Genomic DNA, 25795 nt, shown 5'->3' on the forward strand with positions numbered 1-25795 from the left:
TTTTAAAACACCCTCTATATTTAAAAGTTTCTGTTAATAAACAGCTGTTTTATGTTAATAAAACAGAGATTGAATGAAATTGTTAGACATGAAATTTTCTTGTTTAAAAGATAATACTGAAAATATGCTCCTAAATATTTCTCTTTTTACTATTATAAGGATTTAGAATGTTTTTAAGTTTCCTTAACATTTTAAATGAAAAGTATTTGATTTTTTTTCTGGATTTATATACCTCTATATATATGTATATGTGTATATATATATATATATATATGTATATGTGTATATATATATATATATATATGTATATGTGTATATATATATATATATATATATATATATATATATATATATATATATATATATATATATATATATATATATATATATATATATATATGAAAGCATAAAATGTCACATATTGTAATGTGTGAGATTTTACGCTTTCATATATCATATTTAAAGCATTATATATCATACAGTATGCAAAAAAAAAAAAAAAATCATACACTTAAAAAAATTATAATTTGAAAGATTGCATTAAAAAAACGATTTATTCGTTAAAATATTTGAAATTTTTTTTTAGATATCTTATTGAGTATTGCTTTAAAACTATTTGTGTATTAGTAAAATACACAAATAGTTTTAAAGCAATAATTAATTACAATTACAATTAATTGTAATTAATTGTATTGCAAACCTATTGAATTTTACACAATTTATCTAATGATGCATAAAATTGACAGCAAAAAAAATAATCGTACACTAACAAAATAGGTCGTTATTTTAGCATAAATCAAGTGAATTGAACAATGAAACTAGTAAATAAAATTGAAAATGGTAATTTTTTAAATATACTTTCATCTTAGAGACAAAATTAAATATGTTTCAGCTAAACTAGCTTAAAAAGTTATAAAAGATCATCACAGTGACTCCTTAAACAATCAGAAATTGTATTGGAGAACAAGTTTATAATGGTAGATTAGTTGGAATAAAACTTTTTTTAACTGCAAAACAAATAAGATGATTGCAAAGAAGTACAAAAAAATGCAGATATTATATTTATGCTGAATATATTGGCATTTTTTTGATATTATGTGGTTGTATTTTTTTTGATATTATGTGGTTGTATTTTGACTCTGATATTGGCATTATGATACCAATATCATAATGCCAATATCAGAGTCAAAATACAACCTTATCTCATCAAATAGAGAACAGAAAGTGCAAAAACATACCGCTAAGAAAACAAAGCTATACTATAACATTAATGTTTTGGAATCGCTCAAAGTCCAAATTTGAATCCTATAGAAAATTTGTGACCAGGCATTTAGAAGACGACTTGAAAGAAACTATAATGAGATCATGAGATAATAAAACATCAGAAGAGACCCAAAATTTGGTCAACTCAATTCCAAATTGTCTAGCTAAGGCCATCAAGTCAAAGGATACTAATTTCCTCACTTGATACTAATTTCCATGAATTTTGATCAATTTGACTTTATTTTTGAATTGTACAATTCATTTTTTATCTGTATCTTTTTAATAAAAATTTTAAATTTCTATTGTACAAAAGAAAACTGTAAAAAGAGTATTTTTTTAAATAGTTTAAAAAAGTAGAATCGTGTAAATAAAAGACTTTAATTGAAAAACATATGATCATTTATTACATATGTGAGTGTCAATGCATGTCTATGTAAGTATTTTATTTTCTATATTCGAGTGTCAATGCAACTCAATTTCTTTCTAGAAACAATTTTTAATTATTACTATTTATAGTTAATAAGTTGTATATAAATATATATATTCTAATATATATTTTAGATGCAATTTTTGTTAAAACTTTACCTGTTTAGTACAAAAATTTTGGTCATAAACATATAAGGTGTGATTTTCTTAGGTGGAAGGTTTTTTTATTTTTATTTTGCATACTGTGTATTTAAGGCATAAAATTTTAAATTGATGTTAACTTTAACTGCAGACAATTTGTAAATTAATGTTTGCTTTGTTTGCTAGAATAATTTTTTCTTGAAATTGTCATGCTGATCAAGAAAGTTGTAGTGAAACACACCAAGGAGAAAAATGAGTTTATTATTGAAGAAGAGGTATTATTTATTATATGTGTTCTTCTACAACAAAATCATACGGAACTTATGAAATGGGTTTAAGTCATGTCTAAAGTTATTTATATGAAAAATAATTTTAAATTAACAAAATGATTTGAAATATTGTTATTTTGACCCCCTTTTATTGACATTATATATTTTAACTTTAGCATCAATATGTTGATTTTTTAAATTCATTATTATGTAACTGCAAAGACTTATTATTAAAAAACATGCAAAGAATTATTATTAAATATTTGTAAATTGTTATCGACTAATTATATGTGTGTGTGTGAGTGTGTGTGTGTGTGTGTGTGTGTGTGTGTGTATATATATATATAATATTTTTTGTTATGAATCTGAGAGATTACCAGGTTTATGTTGTGTCAAATAAACTAAGTTGATTTAATAAGTGTAATTATATAAAATTTTCGAAATCTGTACTAAAGTTGGTAAAGATAAAGTTGGTATTACTGTAGTTTCTACCAACTTATAATTTTTCCTCCATCAGTGTTTCCAAGTAACTGTAAAAGTCTCTTTTCATTCATCGAAAATAAGAAAAACATCAGCTTCTTCAAAAAGAGGTATAAAGATATTGAAAAACACTTATCTACTGATAATGTTTTGATTAATTACAAGATAAACAATTTAGTTTTTGTCCAATCTAAAGTATTTAGTTGTGGAGTTCCACTATTTTTCCTTATAAAAGTTTATTGATCAACATATTTTATTTTGATTCAAGATGTACTATTAAACTTCTGTTCAATAACAGAATAATGTGAGTCAGCTTAAAGTGAAACTTTTAAATATCTAAATGTTAAAGGCAAATATCATAAAATTCAAATTATATTTAAAAATCTAAATGTAATAGGAGATTATTTGCTTATTATTTTGCTGATATAATATCCAGGGCTTATAAATATTTTGCAAGATGCCAGTCCACCTATCATCGACTATGTTATGATTAGGTATTCAAACTTTGACACATATAACTTCAAAAGTAAATTCTGGAGATGATTTAGTTTTTTAAGTTCTGTGCTATTAAACCTTGAGGAAAAAAATAGGAATTTTTTTTTATTGGCAGATGAAAAATAATGTAAAAGCTATGTTTTTATATCAAAGTGGAAATATTTTTGGAAAAGCTGCTACTTTACTAATTTTTATGATAAGTCTTTACGATGAACCTGAATTTTTATTAAGATGATTACCAGTTTATAATCTGGCATCAGATTTTCAACCAGAACAATGCAAGTTCTAGTTGGAAATCTGATTGTTAGATGAGGGTACTTTTAAATTTTGATCACTAATCCGCAAGCCGCCGTTTGACTAAACACCTTCAACTTTTTATTTTAAAAAAAGTGAAAAATCAACCTACCCTAATATATATATATATATATATATATATATATATATATATATATATATATATATATATATATATATATATATATATATATATATATATTGCTGTTTAAATTTTATAGTTCTAAACTTGTGTGATTTTTATATATTATAAATTTTATAGTTCTAAACTTGTGTGATTTTTCATAACAACATAGTTTAGAACTAAAAAATTTAAACTGCAATATATATATATATATATATATATATATATATATATATATATTGCTGTTTAAATTTTATAGTTTTAAACTTGTGTGGCTTGGACGATTTTTCATAACAACATAGTTTAGAACTAAAAAATTTAAACTGCAATATATATATATATATATATATATATATATATATATATATATATATATATTTATATATATATATATATATATATATATATATATATATATTTATATATACATATATATATATATATATATATATATATATATATATATATATATATATATATATATATATATATGTATATGTATACACTTTTAGTTAACAAAGGTTGATCTTGGAGAACATGAAGTGTTAGTTAAAATTTTCTGTTGCAGTGTTTCATCTGTTTCCAATCAGGTAATCAGTTACTAGTAGTCATTGTTGCTGATAATTATATTGAAAAGTATTTTTTTCTTAATGAAATTAAAAATATTTTAACTTTTAATGGCTTCATAATTTCTTTTAAGAAATCTAGTTGTTTTCAGTTAAAGTATGGTTTGATTTTAAAATATAATATATAAACATTACCCAAACCTTTAGTAAATCTATGTATACTCTACTACTAGTGCCCATCCTTAGATATACAGTCAATGTATGTAGCAGTATGTATGTATATATAATGTATTCAGTATAATAAATAAATCAATGTATATAATATAGTAATGTATGTAGTAGTATGTGGAAGTGGTGTAGTTGCTTCATAGGCGAGAAGTTCCAGTTCGATCCCCACCATGTCTTTAATAGTACCTCACTTGACTTGTTTCTTTCATGAACTTTAACAAATTGCACAAAGGCCTTGTTTGTCAAAGTTCATGTTTCAGAGTTAAAGAGTTGAGAGAGGATTGTAGCCACAATAAAGTAGCCTCTTCGACTGTAGTGGCCTTCTTGGCCTTGTTGAGGGACATAACATTAAAAGAAAGGGAAAAAAAGGGACATAACATTAAAAGAAAAAGAAAATGCATACTCTATTGTGTCTATCCCTAGTCAGTCAATGTATGTACACTCCATTGTGTCTATCCCTAGATGGTCAATGTATGCATAATTGTATGTTTGCATGTGTGTGTGTGTATATATTACTTAGAATAAAGTTAGTTCTTTTGTGATTTGTATTGATGGTTTATGTAAATATTTTTAATATTTTCTTTTCAAAAAGGTGTTAAAAAAGTGGCATTCTCGTGGTAATGAAGAATTTAAATATCCATTTGGTAGAGAGATATCAGGATCAGTTCAAGCAGGTTTAAAATATGTCTTATTAAGTTATTTTTTAGGTTTGAAGTAATAAATTTACTATACTGAAGAAGGCGTGATAAAGTGCTCGCCTTGTAAGTGAGAAGTTCAGAATTTAATCACTGCCATGTCCTTGGTACTACCACACTCAAATTGTTTCTCAGCAAGTTCACGCGACTCAGAGAAATAAGGCTTGAGTTTTGGAGAAACAAGTTCTTGTGACTTAGAGAACTAAGGCTTATGTTTTGGAGTTATGGAGAAAGTTATGAGAGGCTAAAATATTTAAAAAAAAACTTTTGTAGTAGCAGTTTAAAAAAGGTAATAGCCTCTATAAATTCATTGGCCCCTTCAACCTTGGAGAAGTGAATACATTAAAAAATTAGACTATTTAGAGACCAAAATCTAGTGGAATATCATAAAGTTGCCATGTACTCTCGTATTCTAAAAAATAACTAATAACTATATCTCATGATTATTTTTTTGACAAATAATTAGTATTTCCTTATGGTTTTTAACACTGAGAAGAAACAATTTACATGTGAGTAAAAGTAGGTTTTATGTCTTCATAATTCCAAACTAATATGTAACTATGTAAATATGTAACTAAGAAATTTAGATGGTATTTGTAGTTAGATTTGGTAACAAGTTAACAATTTATTACTTCACACACAACACAAAAAAGTGAACAGCTGAATAACTCTAAACATATGAAATAAAAGAATAAAGATGATATTTAAATATTATTATAAAATCTTATTAATAAAATTTTGCATGAAATTTCAAGCAAAAGGTTTTTTCTATTGTTTTTAATAGCTAATAACTTCTTAATAAGTTGATTTCATTTTTCAAATTTTAAGTAAGAATGCTATGGTTTTTTTGTTTGTTTGTTGTTTTTTTTTGAAAAGTTCTAATTTAAAAATCTCAAAATTGTTAAAACAAAAAGTTCAAAATCTGACTCCTTTTTCCATAATCTTAAAAGCTTGATTAAATAAAATGTTACAAATTGTTCAAGTTTTTAAAACTTATTAATGTGTCTGAGCCTCACCTTGTATTGGTAAAATATTGAATAAACTTAAGATGTTAACTTTAGTTGTACTTAAATTTATTATGTTAACTTTATTGAATGAAGTAATTAAATTAAGCAAGTTAAAAACAGCTTTTAAAAACTTAAGAAACAACATCAGGTGCTCTGTTTTTAAGTATATTATATACTATAGAAGTTTCTCATCTCAAAAAAAATTTTATTATGTAAAAATGAACATTACAGGTATTGTTAGAATTCTTTGAACAAGAAAAAAAGTTGTTATGCAAATACAAATATTTGTATTTTAGGTTATAAAGAAATACAAATATTTTTATTTAGTACTTTAAATCTACATTTGTTTTTATTTTTAAGGAAAAATTGGAAAAGAATAGTTCATGTCTTAAAAACATTTCTTTGTTATCTTTAAACACATCTTTGTTTCTAGATCTTTGTTATCTTTATCTGTATTTTCTAAGAAAAATGTTTGAATAATTTTTGTTCTTTTTTCTTTTTGACTTAATATGAAGTAATTAAAAAACAATTATTTTATATTAAGTATTAATTGACATTATTTGATGAACAATTATAGAACTTGTGAGACAATATTGATAAAATGGTATATTGATAAGAAGAATAAAGACAGGTCTTTTAATAGCTATGATTTAAATACAAATTTTTAATTTATTTTATGTTGAAAATAAAAAAGTAATTTATTACAACAACAACAATAACAAATAAAGCCCTTGGTTTTTTTGAAAAATCAATAGGATCCAAATTTAATGTAGGGGAAAGGCGTATATGATGGCATAGTGCCAATGATGGCATATTTTCATAAATATTGGTTATGGCAAAAAAGTGATTAGACCAACATGTCTATACTGACTTTACATTAATTTTAGTAAAAATACGTCTCTTATGCACAAATTTTGTTTTTATAATCAACAAAAATCGATTTTGGGATGTGCTATTGTATTTTTAATCCCTTTAAATATTCAAGATTGTGATTTTATTATCAACTGTGCAGATATAAAATTTTCATGCATTTTATTTCCAAGTTTTGTGCATTTAGTAGAATACTTATTTTAATTTTATCTTTTGAACAAGGCAGACATGGCTTATTTAAATGAAAATGATGACTTCTTCCAATAATGGCATACTGACAAGTTAGGTGTGTTGCAATATTGACGAGTTGAGAAAACCTTTCTTCTTTCATAAAACAACATATTTGTTAGTAAAGTAGAAAGGTGAAGTAAAAGTGTTAGTAAGTAAAGAAATAGTAAAAAGTAATAAAAGTGTTAGTAAAGTAGAAAGTGAAGTAAAAAGGAATTTTTACTTCACTAAAAATTTTTGGTTCAAAAAACACATGAAATGCAATATCTCTTATGCGCATGCGCGAAATTCTACACTGCTGCTGTGAAGCAGAAAGGGTTAATTAGGATGATTACGCGTAATTTCTGGCATTTCTGAGGAAGACTCTAAAGTCAAATGAAATTGTCAAGTTACCCTTGATGCTAACCAGACCCATCCTCTCCTATGCAATCATAGGAGCAGTAGTTGCTATGATGGCATACTTGTGCTTTTTTTTTTTAAATAAAAATAACTAATATAAAAATAAAACTGATAAAAACTCTTGAGGTAATTGTAGTATATATGTAGGCTTGGTGTAGTTAAGAGATATTTTACGCTGGTTACTAACAACACAAGACTCTACTGAACGATATAAACAGCACGGACTTACATATTACACCTATACACCCTTATGCACATATAGCCTTTTTACATCTTTTGCATGCTTTTTGGTTCTTTTATATGATAAACTATCTTTGTTTGAACTCATTCTTATTTAGGTTATAATTTCTTTTAATATATAGTATGTGGTTGGAATGTTAAATGCCGATTTGTATGTTATGTATATGTGGTTATCATGTGTGATTGTTTTTTCATTTTAGAATTCATATAAATATATATAAGAGCGTATCTTTTTGACTAGCGGCTTTCGACATGTTTTGTTGATGGGACGTGTTTTTGTTTTTTGTTATGGTCTCAAAATTACGTTTAATTCGGACCGTAGAGAAAGCTTTACTTTTTCGGAAACTTCGATTTAGATATGGTCTCAAAGTTACCTTTAATTCGGACCGTAGAGAAGACTTGACTTCTTAAACAATATTTTTCCCGCCTCTTATATCGTTTTTATATGACGACTAATATCATTGCTTTATCACCCAAAATAATTTTTCAACCACTCATTTGGCTTAAATTTATCTGGTCTTATTTTAGTATTTAGTTGATCTTATTACAATATTCTTCGGTGTATAATTTATCCGCTGATTTTCATGTTGTTGCTGTTATCAAGGAGCTTTTCTGCTATATTATCGTACGTTCATTACTCGGCTTCATTTTAATTTTCACAGACACAATTTTCGTCTTTTATTATCATTCAGAGAATTTCTTATAACCTTCACTACATGTTTAAATCATTACATTTTTGCAGGCGATATACATATGTTTTTTTCTACTTTCTAATATACTTGATTTTTAGTTATGATTTTAAGTTGCGCGGGTTGTTTCATTTTCTTACACTTTAGATTGGTTAACAAAATTCGAATGAAGTATCTATGACAACGTTAGAGTTTTTTGAATACTCTATTATGTTTTATTTTATTTTAAAAGGGTTTTTAATAGGGTATATTGCCATTTGATTGTTTTTGGTTTATTTGTGCTGGAAGTACCTATGTGGTTTGAATGGTCTTAGGGAAAATTTATTAGCATTTTCTGTTTACACATTTTAGTTGTTTTTAGTTTTGTTTCTGGCGTTTTTATTTGAATTTTAATTTATTGTGCGTAGTTTTTTTCTACCGTTGGTATGGTAAGTGATTTATTTAATTATTTTTACTTATATTGTGCAGCAGATTAACACTTTTCATATCATTAAAAAAAATATTAGTGCTTTACAAATTTGGGTATGGTTGGGTTTTGGCTATTTGTAGTGAATCCTTTTTTACTGTAGTATGGAATAGGCGTAAGTCGCGGGGTAAAGCATAAGTGGCGATGATGTTTGTCTGACGGGATAAACTAGTTATAAGTGCTGATCCTCATCGAAACGCCAGTAATAATAGACGCGACTCTGAGGAGATGTTTATTACTTAATCACTACACAAATTATGTTTACACATTGGCATTAATGTTTTTTTTTTCCATTCTGAGGCCTTTCATTGTTATGCATACTTTTTATTTTTTAATGTATTTTTTGTTTGGTGATATATTTTTTTTGTTTATCTTATTTCATATTAGTATTTATATAACAATTTATTTTTTATTATTATTATTATTGTTAGTACTGTTTAGATGCATTGTCTTATTTTAAATATTCCTCTATTAATCTTTATTTTTGTCTTGACAACTGTCAAAATATGCTTTTTTTGAAAAATAATTCTCCTTTATTCTAATGTATTTCATTTCTTCCCTCAGGCGTTCACTGCTCGTGTGTGACCATTCGGCGAATTTTATATATGTCAGAATTATATATATGCCAAAGTTTATAAATAATTATTGTTCTACATGTAACAAAGAATGTATCCATATCAAAACTTTTGTTCATGGTCTACAGGATACTGAATAATGAAGCTTCATAGTTAAGTATGCCATCATAAGCGCCTTTCCCCTAACTACAAATACATTTCAATCAAATGCAAATACAAGTATTAAAAAATATTTTTAATCATTTAACTACAATAATGACAAAACGAATATGAAAATATAGCATAATTTTACCAAATACAAATGTGTATAGTACCCAAACCATTGTAGATAATATATCAAGCAATATATCTAAAGATAATTTTTGCAAGTAGGACAATGGGCAATTTTACTCAAATTTGCCAGTTCTCAAAACTTTTGGAAAAAAAAGCAAATTTAATGCTTTTGGAAAGAAAAAAAAGAAAAATTTAATGAAAGTTAAAATCCTAGTTTCAATCTTACATGATGATTTCAATGAGTTTTAATTATACACGATGATTTGGGTCACAATATTTACAAAACCTATTAATAAAAAGTAGCATTTTATATAAATTTCTCAGCAGGACCATTCTTTAAGCTGTAGACAATAAAAAGTTATTTCAGGATATTTAAAATTTCTCTAAATTTGTTTTAGTAAATTATCATACTTTTTAAACTACACATTTTGTATAATGCTATAATGCTTCATATAGCTTTTATTATTTTTATTATTATTATAATTATTATTTTTATGTTAAGTTAGTGTATTCTACAAATAGAGTGCTCAATGTTTTTAAAGAACAGACCAGTAATAAGCTAATAAAAACATTTGTTCAAATTTCTTCTACAGTCTGTTTAGCCTTCTATAGGTTCATCAGGAAGAAGCTTAGGTAAATCAGTATGTTTTTTATACTTTTTAATCTAATAATTTGTTTATGTTGCTTTCTTTATAATCTATAGTCATTTCTTACAAGAAAGGATTGTAAACAAATACATCTTAAATAAAATAAACCTTGAGTGGTATAAACAGTTTCTTGCTTTTTTTAAATTTAAGATAAGAAGCATCAGCAGAAAACTACTTATTAGAATGTACCTATTAGGATAGGGGCATATCAGAGGCAGATACATTATTTTTTATGGGTGGTGCCTATTTTTTAATGCAACTCCCTCTAGCCAGTAGAGGAGGGTAAAGGAAAGGGGTATGGATTTGAAGGATTTATAGAAACCTTTATTTTTTTTCATATAGTTTGAACCAGGCAATACTTGTCAAAAAGGTGTTTATCTATTTCTTTATTGATCTTTTAGGTTCCATTAATTATTTTTATATTATTAAAGAACTATTTAATATAGACAATAGAAAGAAAATTAACAAAAGATTAATTAATAAAGAAGTTTTAGGGAAAATGTTTAATTTAAAATAATCTAATAATTTTAATAATAATTTGATAAATGTTGTCATAGTAATGTTGTCATAAATAATACAGTCACTATATCAGGTAAAAGTTTACAGTGTATCTCATTGCATGAAAAGTATCCTAGGTAAGTTTTCTTTTTTTTTTTTTTAGTTGGTTCCTGTGTAACATTGTGCAAATTAGAGTCTAATGTTGCCGGTAAGTAATTTCAAGTTATTATAGTACTTTTATGTTAAAAAGATACATAAGCAAAGATACACAAAAATGTTAGCTCGTGTGTACACTAAGCCAATATGCACTACTAAGCAGATTTGTAAATACTTGTTTTTAATTGCATTTGAACTAAGTACAAAGTAATGTTTACCTTTTTAAGGTGTAATTGAAGGCATGAATGTTGTAATTAAAAAATCAAAATTTGTTATTGAGAAGTACAACATATAATTTAGAAATTGTAACATGTAATTAATGCACACAACATGTAATTTAGATTTTGAAATATGTAATTGAGAAACAAAACATGTAATTTAGAAATTGTAATATTTAATTTAGAAACACAACCTCTACTTATGAAATTGTAATATGTAATTGAGAATGCATAAATTGTAAATGCAAATGCACATTGTAAGCTTTTTTGTTGTTTTTTTGAATAAATGAATTTAACTTTTTTGTTTTATTCTAGTTCACTCCCAAAAAGGCTACTTCCAAAAATTACTACTAAAGTGGAAGTTACTATAAAACAAAGAATAGAGATAAAGAGCAAGGAAACAGTTGACAGAAGACTTGAAAAGTTCTAGATTGTATAAGTCACAGAAACATAAAGATGAGATCAGGAAAACATGAAAAAAGTTTTTAGAGCATGCAGGGACAGATACAGTAAAAGGATGTGACTTAGTTGAATGGCAAGGCAATTAGAATGAGTTTTTATAGATTACTAGAGATTATAACTCCTTTTAGCAGCAACCATGATAGTATTTGTAGAAATGATAAAGAGATGCAACTTTATGGCAAAGGAATAGAGACTCAAGCTTGGCAGATAAAGTGGGTCCAATTAAGTTTACAATGCATTTTTGTACCTTGTCTAGAAGAAAAAGATCATCATTAGAAAAACCAGCCCAAATATGACAACAGTATTCCATATAGGGAAGAATAAGAGATTTGTAGAGGAAGAGAAACAAGAGAGGGAATACAAGATTCAGTGAAGCACTTAAATTGTTTAGAGAGAATTAAAGAGAGTTTTGGAGAACACTTTTGCAAGAATTGTTGTCTGGACCACAAGTCGCAGAAGAGTTTAATTGAGATATGACTTTAGCAACAGAAACTGGAATGATTTGAATGTCTAACAATGGGTTAACCTTTTTAATTGGAATGGAAGGAAGAGTATGGCTATAAGATTCAAAAGTCGAATTTGAAGAAAAGTTTTTTGCAAATAGTTCTGCCTTATTCTTGGGAGAGATAATAAGATCAGTTCCATGAATTAGAGATGGAATGTTAGACTTTGTTAATAATGATGTTAAAGATTTTCCAAAAGTCTCTAAAGCCTAACTTCTGAGATAAGATAGGAGATTTGGTGAAATGGGATTAATGGAGCTTAGCATCAGACTTGGAACTGACAAGAAAAAATAAAAGCTTTCATACCTCCAGTAGGTTAGGTAGTAGTAAGAAGTGCAATGATAGGGTGAGTCTGAAGAAGAAGTACGACATGAAAGATTTATAGAGATCATTGCATGGTCGGAACTACCTAAAGAAGAACAAGGAGAAACTGAACACAAGTTAGGGTCAGAGACAAGACACAAATCAAGGGGTGAAGGTAAGTGATTAGGGTTGTCTGGAAAATGAGTCACAAAGTTTGAGTAAAAGATTAAGAAATACTCAAGTTGACAACTGAGTTCAAATCAAATTTAGCATTTGTATGCACCAGTAATAAAAATAGAATTTAAAGATCGTTGTGTTATATGCCAAAACACTATGACCTGAAAGTTAAAATTGTCATTAAAAGGTTAAAAATAGGTGAAATAAATGTGTCAACATTTATTTCACCTAATTTGTTTACATCCACTTCTGGAACAACCAGATCCAACTTCTCCAATTTTTCGGCATGAAATACATGCAACCGAACAAGTTAAAAGAAAGCATTAATGCTTTCTTTCAACTTTAATTTAATGCTTTGTTTCAACTCCATTATTGTATTGAAAGAATACAATAATGGAGGTAATTGTGCATGTGCTGTACAACATAAACCACGCATTACACAATGGTTTTAAATATAGAAGAGTACCAAGTTGTTGTTTAACTGAACATTGCGATAATTTTTAATGACATTGTTTAAATCTAACTTTTTTAGGTTTCATATTATTTGTAAATAAATCATTTATATTTTATTATTCATCTGAATAACTGTAAACACTTGATTTTTTCCCGTTACAGCCACATTGTAAAATGTTTGTTTTTTTTTCATGAATTTTTTATTTTCTTGATAATATTTTATTATATATTAAAAACCAACCCATTTGACAAGCTTACCCAAAAGCAGATGCATCTAAGGCTGAAATTACAAAGTAAATTAAGGCTATAAGATCAGAAAAACAAAGAACTTTGTTCTGACTATCTAAATTATAAACTTTGTTTAAATTAAATTATCATGTTCTCAATTACACCTTGCGTTTCTAAATTACAACTTTTATTTCTCAATTACAACTTACATTATCTTAAATTACAACTTTGTGTTCTCAATCAAGGTGTAGTGCATTTATAGTACCAGTATTATAACACTTTAGTACCACTGTAGTGTGTGTATTTAGTTGTTAGAATTCTTTTATGTTACAATTTCAGTTTTCATTATTAAACTTCGTTTTTAGGTGTCATTCTATTGGATTCTACATTCTCTTCATTATATTTTTAGGTGTCATTCCATTGGATTCTACATACTCTGGTTGTGCAAATTTCTGTGTGATGTCAGAATTTGACCTTGGTAATAAAGTAATTTCAAGTTTTCAGTATTTTATATATGGTTTAATATTTTAATTGTATTTTTATCAAATTAGTTAAAATTTTTGTATGAATACAAAATAAGTGTGTTGTTAAAATAATTTTTGGGGGGGATTTTTAGTTAACAAACCTGAAAGTGTAAGTCATTTGGATGCATCATGTAGCATTGGTGATGGAGTAAAAGCATACACAGCACTCTTTTATCAAGCAAAACTTTTAAGCAATGAAACAATTTTAATTTTTGGTGCTTCAAAGGTTGGATTTGGTTTTTTTTTTTTTTTTTTACATATATCAGTGATTATTCAAAACTACATTTTTTAATGTTTTTTTTTTAAAGGAATTTTGTAAGATCTAATGATGTGACTGATGTTTTACATAAAATTCAAGAAAAGTTTTTTGTAGCAGAAACAGGGGTGCAGAGTCTAAAAACGACTCTGGCTATTTTTTTCTGGTGTTTGATGTCCAGGAGCTCTAAACATGTTGGTTGACTTATGATCTGCTATAAGAAAAAAAAAAGTTTTAATGACTTGCAACATTGTTTTTAAGCCTAGATTTTTTTTTATTAAATTTTTATCAAAAATTGATTGTTACCCCCTCCTAAAATTCCTAATTTTTTTTCCAAAAGTAGTCTATAAGCTTCTTTACATATTTAGAGGTCCTGGATATCAAAAACCAAGAAGAAATAATCTTTTTGTGACTTTCAAATCCAGATTTTTTTTGGGACTCCGCATCCCTGAGCAGAAAATTTAACAATACTTTTAAATTAAAATTTAGAATAAAATTTGCTTGTATTAAATTCATTATTATAATTTTTATACTAATTTTAATATTCTCATGCATAAATGTATTAATAAATAAAATATTTAAAATTTATATAAATCTTCATAAAAATTTTTTTAGGGCTACGGAATTCTTGCTGTTCAACTTGCTAAAAGCCTTCGTGCAAAGGTAATGTGTAAAGTAGTTCTTGCATTATCTTTTTAAGTAAACTTTTCACATGAAAAATGTGTTGCATTGAATGTGTTGTTTTAGGTGATAGTTATTGGAGTAAGTGACGAAGAAATGGAATTTTTTAAAAGCATGCAACCAAAACCAGGTATTGAATTTTGATCTTTATGCTGCTTTATAACCAAATAGTTATAAACTGGTTTGTTCTGAAGCAACACAAAGTTGCTTGAAATTTTATGATGTACGTAATTACAGAAATAAACTTAAAACATTTATTTACATACAATTGTTAGGGCAGGTCATAAAACATTGAGTACTTTGTGGCCACTTTATTCTGCATGATAAAAAAATATTTCATTCAAAAAACTATTAATATTGTTTCTAGTAGTTTTTGTAGCCTTTGATTATTTGACATGCTTTGTTTGTTATCACTAAAAAAAAATTTATTAACTTTTTTTTAGTTTACTAAATGTCAAAGTGGTCTTAAAAGAAGTAAAATTTAAAATTTTTAAAATTGTTCATGAAAATCTAGTGATAAAAAATTTAAAAAATGTTTAATTTAATATTCAGAAACTAGTTAAAGAAGTGACACTAAGTCTAAGACTAAGGTATCACTTCATTAACTAGTTTCTGAAAACAAAAAATCAACCTCAATAGTAATGTTCAAATGACTTATTAAATGATCAAACATAAATTACTTATATACATACATACATACATACAAACATACATACATACATACATACATACATACATACATACATACATACATACATACATACATACATACATACATACATACATACATACATACATACATACATACAAACATACATACATACATACATACATACATACATACATACATACATACATACATACATACATACATACATACATACATACATACATACATACATACATTTATGTATGTAAAAGATAAAGATAAGGTAATAACCAGTGTTGTATCCTTTGGATTTTGTAATGATTATTTTGGCTATTACTTTTCACTGGAAAAGTAATGATTATTTTTTCCATTACTTTTTACTGGTACAGTAATAATTACTTCACCATTACTTTCGGCATGTAATCATTACTTTCCCATTACTATTCGCTGAAAGATGCACAAAAAAAATTAAAACAATTATGCATTATAATACATAATACATATAATATTCTATCTATCTATGACTGTGCCATATAATTAGAATAATTATTTAATAAAAATCTGTGTGTCTATGGACTGCTTGTGCTTATCACGAAGCTGACATCTGCAGTGCAAATGCATGAAGCAAAACATTGAAACTTATAAATTATAATTTTTCCATTTTGCTTCAGTAATAAAAGTTTTTCAAACAAATCATCGCTTAGTCTGTTTCTCCACTTTGTCATAATTAATGATCCGTTGCTAAAAAGTCTTTCAACTGGAGCACTTGATGGCAGTGTGGTGTATTTAAGAAAAACATGCTTGACTGCTTTATGACGGCGGAGCATGGCCAAAATATGGTCTGAATCTTGTAGAAAGCATGACATTATATTTGGTTTGCTAACTTCAGAGAAAAGGAAATCATCTTAATTATTTTCAGTTGGAACGTTTTGACCATCTTTGTCTTTTAGAGACTCTTTAATTTTTTCTTCAAATTTTGTTTGCTTGTGCATTCAATAGATGCATAGACTTTTCCTTCACGGCTATATTTTGTGTCCAGGCTAATTTGAATTTTGGATGTGAAACTGAAGCCAGGAGAAATTCTGGATCATCAAAGTAACCATCAAAGCTGTTTGCGATTCCTTGTAGAAGAGCCTCTTTTAGTGGTGCTGTATATCTGATCTCTGCATTTTAAAGCTTTATTCGAACTGACTGGATTGTTGGAAGTACGCATGCCGAGTAGCAATTGGCTTCACCTTGTAAAATTATAATAGCAGTTGCCATAGGTTCAATCAACATAACATATTTCTTCAGAAAAGCCAAATCGTTCTGCAAAAATACTGGAAGTTCTAATGCAGAGCAGACGATGTTCAGTTTTTGTTCGGCTTTAAGAATCTTCTTGACAGCTTCGTAGTACAAATTCCATCTTGTTACACAAGGCACATTGAACCAGAATTGAATCAGATCATATGCTAAATCTGCAGCCTTTGTACTTCTACTTGTTAAGTTCTATAGAGCTGTTGCTTTTGCCATTGCTTGATTGTGAATGCACTAATAAGTTTTATCTGTTAATGCTTTTGCAGCATCAGTGGTTAACACCAAATTTAAAGAAATAAATTAAAGTGTGCAGCATCTCATGTGGGGGGGCAATGTAACATCAGTATTGTTTGTTGAGCTAAGAATTAAATCGAAAGCACTGTCAAAGCATGCAGTTGCCTCACGTAAATCTCCAGTGTCCTTGTCGTCATTCTCTGATTCCGAATTTCCGTTCAAGTTCAAAACTGATTCCCCAGGTGCCGGATCCTTGTTCTTCTCACCAACATCGACACTCTGGAAGATATGGAGGGCTTTTATCATATTTGATGCATTATTTGTGCACGTCTTCACAACTTTCTGTTCAACAGCATAACGTGCATGCACTTGATGTATTGCTGATGCAATTACATCAAACAAATGTTTTCCTTTAAATCACAAACAACCCAAAGCAACAGATTTTTTGTTCCAAAGTGACAGGATTTATCCAGTGGCATGTCATTCCTAGAAAATTTGGTTTTGACTGCTCCAGATATCAGCAGTAGTACAGACATAATCAATACTGCAGAGATGTTCCTTGATTTCGAGACACATTGTGTCATAATTGGACTTTATGCTTTCTGTCAACATGACTCTGGATGGCACAGTTTACAATCCAGTCACCAGCGCTTTGAAAGAAAGACATTAGACAGTACTGAGAGGTTTCATTTCTACAACTATAAAATCCTGAATTAGTTTGTTAACTGTTTGTTGCGAAACATGTTTTGCAGTTGGTTTGTTGAAGTCTGTTAGACAACATTGTTTTTCTGTGTTGCTGATAGTACCTCTGCTTGAATCTTCTGTTCGTTTCCATTTCAGATTAATTTCCAATTCAGACAATTTCAATGGATGTTCAGTCTACAATTAAAGAAAAGCCGTCAATAATTAATACACATTAATTCAAATCTCACAATATTTTAGTTAAACTGCGAATATTAAAAAAATTATTAAATTAATAACATTAAATAAAATTATGTACACAAAAAATTCACAATTTTTTAATTTTGATGGTTTTAGTTTATAAAAATAATAACATTAACACATGTAACTGACCTTTAAATGCTTTCTGAAATTTGATGACACTGCTACTCTATCAGATATTTTAGATGGTTTTGACTTTGGACATAGCTTGCATATTCCAACAACATTGTCTGTTGCTTTAAGCATAGCAGATAGAATAAATTCAAAACAGGCAAATATGCCCTCAGTATGCCATGACCCATCTTCTTTATCCCAACCAATCAATGAAACTGTCATATGTATACGGCATACTCCTATGTAAAATTTCCATGTAACACTTAGCTCAACATTCTCAAATGTGTCATGCACATACTTAATTAAATCTACATAGGACTCTTCAAACTCCCAAGCATCAGTTTCATTTTTATCTTCTTTTATAAACATAAGACTTCTGCTTTTTAAAGGGCATTTAAACGTTCTAAGACAGTTTAAAACTAGAAATAAGTTATATTTTTCATTATTACTAATATCTCTCTCAAGTATATTCATTAATTTTAGGTACATGCTTGCATTGTTTCCATCAAATACTACACCTTACTATCCTTAAAAAATAATTCAATTCATGTTTAACCACTTCTCAAACAAAGCCAATAAGCTAAAGAGTAGCACTGCATGTTTACTTACTATTTCCATTATAACACTAAGCAAGATGAGTTTCAGGATCTTCCTCTTTGTATAAAAGTCTTATATTTATAACATTTTTAATATTTGGCATCTTTAAATTCTTTCCAACAAGGGGAAAGTTACTGCAGTGTTTATCTAATTAGTTAAGAGTTCTCTTCTTGTCAGGTTAAAAAGTGCAGGATCCCTCACAACATAAACTACTTTACTTCTCAGCATGACTACTTATTCTGAACACTGAACTTGTGCTTTTAAGATCAAATGGAACACAATACTTTACATTTTGTATTTTCAATACAATTCATGTTTATACATATACATTATACTTAAATGCCTAATCTATATTATGTGATGAGGTTACATATTCTATTCGTGCTATGTAAATCTCATCACACTTAAATGTACAATTAAGTATGACATACATTAAAAAATTTAAGTATATTGTATATATATGTATATATATATATATATATATATATATATATATATATATATATATATATATATATATATATATATATTTGTGCAATGTAGAACTTGTACAATACATGTTCATACATATACAATATACTTAAATGTATCTCTATCTATATCATGCTTATACTATAAGTATATGTATATCAGTAAATATTTGTATATACATACAAATGAGTTTTGACATACATTTAAGTTTATGCATGCAGTTTATTTCAATAACACTCATGTTATAATAAAACCTTTAGTATTCTTAATTTTCATATTTTTAGTATGCATTTCATATTTTTGATATGCATTTTTTTATATACAGTATCGGACAAAACGAGTGCAACCAAATAATGCTAATTTAGTTTCTTTATATAAAAGTGCTGCATTTTTTCAATTTAGAGAAATAACTATGTAACTGTTTAGAGACAAAGTTCTTCAAGCTTTATTCATCACAAAGTTCATTATTTGTACACAAAAATTAATAAATTAATCAAAAGTATTAAAAAAAAGTTGATTTCCTTCTGGACAAAACAAGTGCAACTCGACAAAATGTTGACCAAGCTGTATTTCGCTATCAATATTTCGTGGCGAATCCTTTGTGGTCGATCACAGCCTTGCATCTTCGAGGCATAGATTCGATCAGGTGATCAATGAAACTTTGTGGAATCGCTGCTCAGGCCTTGTGGATTTGTTCAAAAAGTTAATCCTTATTACGAACACCTTCATGATTAATTCTGCGTTTGACGATCTCCCACAGGTTCTCGATAGGGTTGAGATCCGGAGATTGAGACGGCCAATCCATTACCGATAGGTGGTTGTCTTGAAACCACTGCTTGACTACTTTTGCAGTGTGTTTCGGATGTCTTGCTGAAAAACCCATTTTATTGTCATATTCCATTCAGCATAAGGTAATATAACATCTTTCAGGATATTTTTATACATGAAACGGCCCATTATTCCATCGTTTCGATGTATTGGACCTAGAACGTTAGCAGAAAAACACCCCCAGACCATTACATTGCCTCCACCATGCTTCACGGTCTTATGGCAGTAATCTAAATCGAGGCGTTTTCCGGCCGGTCGACGTACACGGCAAATGCCATCGCTCCCAATGATGTTGAACTTCGATTCATCACTAAATAGGACAGTTCGCCATTTCTGCACATTCCAGTCAGTATGAGATGTAGCAAACAGGAGTCTTTTTTTCTGGTTTTTTAGTGAAATCAGCGGTTTCTTTGCAGGGCGTCGAGAAAACAATCCGGCTTCAACAGCACGTTGTCTGATTGTTCGGTCCGATACAGGCAGCTCTAATTGCTTTTGTATCTCAACTGATGATATCCAGGGATCCTTCTTGACGGATCTGACGATCATAGAATCCTCTCTAGAAGTGGTGGAACGCGGTCTTCCACCTTTGTTATCTGCTGCCAACTTCCCCGCAGAACAATATTTGGAACATAGTCTTGATACGGTCCATTTTTTCACGCGATATTTATCACAAATACTTTTTTGTGACATCCCACTTACGTAATCGCCAATAATTTTCTTTCTTATTTCCAATCCAAGACTGTCCAGAGCCATTTTTGCACTTGAAGTCATAAAAATAATAAAAATAATCACGCTTCTCAAGGCTTACCGTGTTACATTTACCTTGTGATGACACAATAATGCTCTGTGGAACACAACGTCTCGGTTGGATGTGGGCTGTATTGATGTAATGAAACACTTGTTGTATTTCACTTCTTGTATTAATGTTCTTCGATAAAACACTTTGATAAAACTCACTTCGATTAACTGTCTTGATAATACTGACTGATTGACTTCCATATACTGACTAAATTACATGTCAATTTACATGTCTCTTGTATAGTAAAATGAACCTGTGTGAACCTGTTTTGGAAGATTCTAGATGCTTCTTTTCGATGCTTCTGGAAGCTTCTGGATGCTTCTGAATGTTTCTGGATATTTCTGGATGCTACTAGATGCTTCCAGATGCTTCTTCTGGAAACTTCTGGAAGCTTCTGCATGCTTCTGGAAACTTCTGGATACTTCCTTTAATTATTAAAAATCTTCCGTGACGTTGACACGGACCAGACTTAAGAAAATGAAACAAACCAAAAAAGTTGCACTTGTTTTGTCCGCTGCAAAATAGCACTTGTCAACGAAATTCTGCCTGTGTGCTGTCACCTGTCAGCTGATTGCTCATGCTATGACTCCTGAACTGTTTGCTGTGGTAGTATAGTTCGTTTCGTTCTTAAGACATGTAAAATTAGGAACACTTTTTAGCATTGTTCGATGTTGGTTGCAAATGTTTTGTCCAATACTGTATATATTTTTGTGTATTTCTATGAAAGACACAGATTGCTTCAATAAAAATAATGACATTTTTATTGAAGCAATCTACATTTTACATGTTACATACATTTTACAAGCAATCTACAACTACATGGTATGCTCAATTAACTTTTAAAAATAAAAAACAGATTTTTCTGCTAAAATTCTTTCTGTTGATTGCAATTGCGCAATAAAAAAACTAAAAATGCTTATATGCAAATTATGTTTATAGGTTATAAAAATTTATATTAAAACTTAAATTATGTTTATAGCTTATAAAACATTAATATTTTTTAATAATAAATAAAGTTATACTTTTAATACTTATAATTAAATTTAAGTTTATTTATGGTTTTATATATGTGATATGATGTGTTTCAAATAATGATATAAAAAATCTTTTATCATGTCTACTAAAATTTTAACGTAGATTGTATCATTGATATGCGTACAAAAATTTTAACGTAGATTGTATCATTGATATGCGTACTAAAATTTTAATGTAGATTGTATCATCGATATGCGTACTAAAAATTGTGATTTGATCAACATTTGTATGGAGGAAACTGGAGGCGTAGGAATAGATTGCATTATTGATGATGGAGGTAATTTCTTAAGAAGATTACAGCAAGAGATATTGTAAGTTTTGCTGTGTTATTAACTTTGCTATCACTTTTTTACATTTTATTATTATTTTTTTTTTGTATGGTTGCCTATTTTAAATGGATGATTAAACCAAAAGGTTTCTATTGTATTCTGTTCAATTCAAAGATGAAAATTGTGTTTAGTTGAAATGTATTCTGATGAATTCAAAGAAGCGAAAACTGCTTTGAAATTCTTACCATCTAAACATGAACTTATAACCTGCCTTGCAGCTGGCGGTAGATGGATTACTACTCAAAGTGATCTGCAGGTGAAGCTTTTTTTATTTTTCATTAACTTACTTTTATTTTTAAATTATTGCATGTTTTTTAATTTCACAGGTTGATCCGCCAGACTCTGAAACACTATTCTTAAAATGCGCATCCATACATTTTCTGTTTGAAGATGTGTGGACTCTTTCAAGATGTGAGTCATTATTTTTGTATATATATATATTCATTATTTTTTTAGGTTATATATTGTTCTTTCATTATATTTTTCAATGATAATGAAATGTTAACTAATTAGAAATAAAATTTCAGTGAAACCTTAGTTGTATCAACTTTCCTTTATTTGCATAATATTCCTCATATATTTCTGTATAAATTTTTTTATGTATATAATAACATTATTTCTTATATTCCATTCTTTTTTACATTTAGTATTTTAATTCTCTGTTGTTGTTTTTTTTTAAATAAATCTTTTTTTTTTTTTTAAATATATACTGTTTTGATTATTTTTTTGTTTTGATTGTTTGCAATAACTATTTTTTTAATTTTGGACATGGTTTATGCCCAGCGGCTCAAGGAAAATATCTTCGTATCTTTTCACTAAATTTATATAAAAAGTATTTATTGCTGCGGATATAGATATGCATGATGGGGATTAGTGGCGGATCTACCATATATGTAAGCAGTTTTGCGGAAGAATAAAGAAAAACTTTTTTTGGTGTAAAAAAAAAATATTCACGGACACATGATTTTCAAAGATCTCTGCACAGATATTACGTGCCAACACCCCAATCCATTAGTGGATGTATGTACTAAGGTGCTTGCCTATCTCTATTTTACTGTCGTGTAATTAGTAATGTAACATAATCTACATTAGAAGATCTGTAGAAATATGTGTAAGCATATTAAGAGGAAAACTTTAGAATGAAAAAATTTCAAAATGTATTAGTTTTTCAGATTGCTTAAGTTAAGCTCGATATAAAAAGTTATACGAAATCTTACATTTTCTATTATCATTATCATTATTTCAATTTAGGTTTAGTAGAAATAAAAATCTTTATATTATCATCGTTATAATTTGAAATAATTTTCAAAATTTATCTTATAATCATATATAATATCTATATTAAGTATGCATTAAAATTTCCTTGACTATTTTTTGACATACTAAATGATATTATGGCAAAAGTTGAGGCTGGCATTCTAAGGTTTGTTAATTAAAATGTTGGTAGTAAAATACCCTTATTTTATAAACGAACTAAAACATTTCAGCAGTTATTTTTTGTATTAACATTCATAGTATAATTAAATATACCCTGATTATATACTTATGTATTTTTCAATTATTAGTTCTTGAAAATAAGGTATTTATAGTTTTTTACAATTTTCGAAGATTTTATTACATTTTAATACTAAAATGTGATTAATTAAGGAGCATTACTTAAAATTGAGTTTAGTCCAATACTCAGTTCTTCATCTTTCAAAAACATCTAATAAATTATTTGAAAATAAAATAACATCTTTTTTTTCCATATTTTTTTTTAAACATACGCAACTTAAATATATTTTTTTAAACATACGCATAATTTATATAAATTTTTTCATACAGACTACTATTATGTTAAGTATTAATCGCGCATAATTTGTTTTTGAAAATAATAACCGCGTACGATTTGTTCTCCAATGACAAGAGGTTTTCTCTACACGGACGCAGGTGTTTTTGATGTTTCAGATATAAAACTTAGGCATTGTGAAAACTCGAAATTTAAGTATATTCATTCTTTCTTTTCATTCATGTCAAATAAAAATGTTTATTTTATACAACCTCATATTAAGGAGGGTGTGAACATAGGTTTGGGAAGGGGGGTGTGAACATAGGTTTGGGAAGGGGGGTGTGAACATAGGTTTTAACTTTTAAATACTAAAAGATCATTATTATTAGATGAAATTTAAAACCTGTTGATGAATTTAATATAAGATAGTCAATTAAAGTATTTTATTATTTCACTGTGCTCACATTTGGGATTGGCTAGACAAACATTTTGGGGTGTTTTTGTTATCAGGAAGAAAAAAAAGCCTGCGTCCGCCCCTGATACCCCATGCGTTTAGTTTTAGTTTACTTAGATTAAAATTTTAGTTTATTTCTGAAGTTATTAGCATAAAATAGGTTATAATTTTTTTACGCTACAGAATATTTTGCTCTGGTTACACAATATAACTTCAATTACAACGTCTTTTTTTTGAACTTTTAGACCAACTGTCCATCATACAGTTTTTTTTGACGATTGCGTTGATAACCTTCCTCACATATTGGATTCAACTATCGGAAAAGTAGTGATAAAAATATAGCAATCTAATAAAATATATTTTTAAAAAAGATTTAAATTGTAGCTAATTATATATTTTAAGTTACGAAACAAAACATCGCATGGTTTTGTAGTATTTGAATAAAGTGCCGTGTTCTAACAAATGTTGTCAATAATAACTCTTTACTTAGGATTTGAAAATTTTAAATAAATCCAGTGATGCGAAATGAATTAACTCCCCAAAACGTTAACTCCCGGTTAAAACATTTTAACTCCCCGGTTAAATTATTTTTGATATACTATTTCGAAATAAATTAACCCCGGGAGTTAAATTAATTTAAAATACGGCAAAATGGATTAACCGGGGGCTTAAATATTTCTAACTCCCATCGAAATAAATTAACCCTTTTTAATACGAGGTTTAAATAATTTAGCTTATAGTAAGTTCTAAATTGTGTAAGTAGTTTAATATAATTTTTCAATATATATCTTTAGTTAGCGTTGAATAAAATTATTTTGTTACTGTTTATTTTTGACAATTTTGTATACTGTTGTGAAAATAAAAAAGAGATCAAAATAATAACACAGGTCAACAAAAAAAAATTTTTTTTCTGGTGCCGAGCAAACAATTTGTTTTTTGTATAGCATTTCTCATTTTGATTTCAAATATGTAACTCTTTTTTTACCATCAGGTCAAGTTGTAAAGATATTTAGGTTCAAATCTTAAGTATTTAGGGTAAAGTCCCTAATATTGTCGAAAAAAAAGTTATTCAAAAGTATGTCAACCTGGGTCTCAAAAGAAGCGTATTTTCATAGAGATTTTAGAAAACATAAATATTTTTTCTTAAAATTTATTGACAAAAAAATTATGTGAAAAAATGCTAAAGACTCTTAAAAAAAAGTCAACAGAATGTTATTCACCAAAAATACACAAAATACTTATTTTTATTACAAATGAATAACATTTTTTAAATCTCTATGAAAATACGCTTCTTTTGAGACCCAGGTTGACATACTTTTGAATAACTTTTTTTTCGACAATATTAGGGACTTTACCCTAAATACTTAAGATTTGAACCTAAATATCTTTACAACTTGACCTGATGGTAAAAGAAAGAGTTGCATATTTGAAATCAAAATGAGAAA

At 27.8% G+C, this 25795-nt stretch overlaps 1 protein-coding gene across 1 annotated transcript; it reads left to right on the forward strand.

Annotated features, from left to right (window-relative positions):
* The first annotated feature begins 1975 nt into the window (after positions 1 to 1975).
* LOC101235401 (quinone oxidoreductase-like protein 1) lies at positions 1976 to 24772 on the forward strand. The gene is made up of 14 exons (XM_065793007.1): positions 1976 to 2105; positions 4005 to 4082; positions 4879 to 4960; positions 11037 to 11081; positions 13783 to 13851; positions 13990 to 14123; positions 14769 to 14816; positions 14901 to 14964; positions 21978 to 22076; positions 22260 to 22384; positions 22455 to 22539; positions 22912 to 22932; positions 23506 to 23551; positions 24596 to 24772. The coding sequence occupies exons 1-14, from the start codon at positions 2040 to 2042 to the stop codon at positions 24690 to 24692; spliced, it is 1059 nt and encodes a 352-aa protein (XP_065649079.1). The 5' UTR covers positions 1976 to 2039; the 3' UTR covers positions 24693 to 24772.
* The last annotated feature ends 1023 nt before the right edge of the window (positions 24773 to 25795 follow it).

This window comes from Hydra vulgaris, chromosome 03 (genome assembly GCF_038396675.1).
Source record: "Hydra vulgaris chromosome 03, alternate assembly HydraT2T_AEP".
NCBI classification, from domain to species: domain Eukaryota; kingdom Metazoa; phylum Cnidaria; class Hydrozoa; order Anthoathecata; family Hydridae; genus Hydra; species Hydra vulgaris.

What these genes read in the sequence shown, in the direction of transcription:
- LOC101235401 (XM_065793007.1), top strand. Translation starts at nt 2,040, where the DNA reads ATGCTGATCAAGAAAGTTGTAGTGAAACACACCAAGGAGAAAAATGAG. An exon ending in GATGTCAGAATTTGACCTTG is followed by an intron (nt 13,852 to 13,989) that starts GTAATAAAGTAA and finishes GGGGATTTTTAG; the next exon opens with TTAACAAACCTGAAAGTGTA. An exon ending in AAGCATGCAACCAAAACCAG is followed by an intron (nt 14,965 to 21,977) that starts GTATTGAATTTT and finishes ATTTTAATGTAG; the next exon opens with ATTGTATCATCGATATGCGT.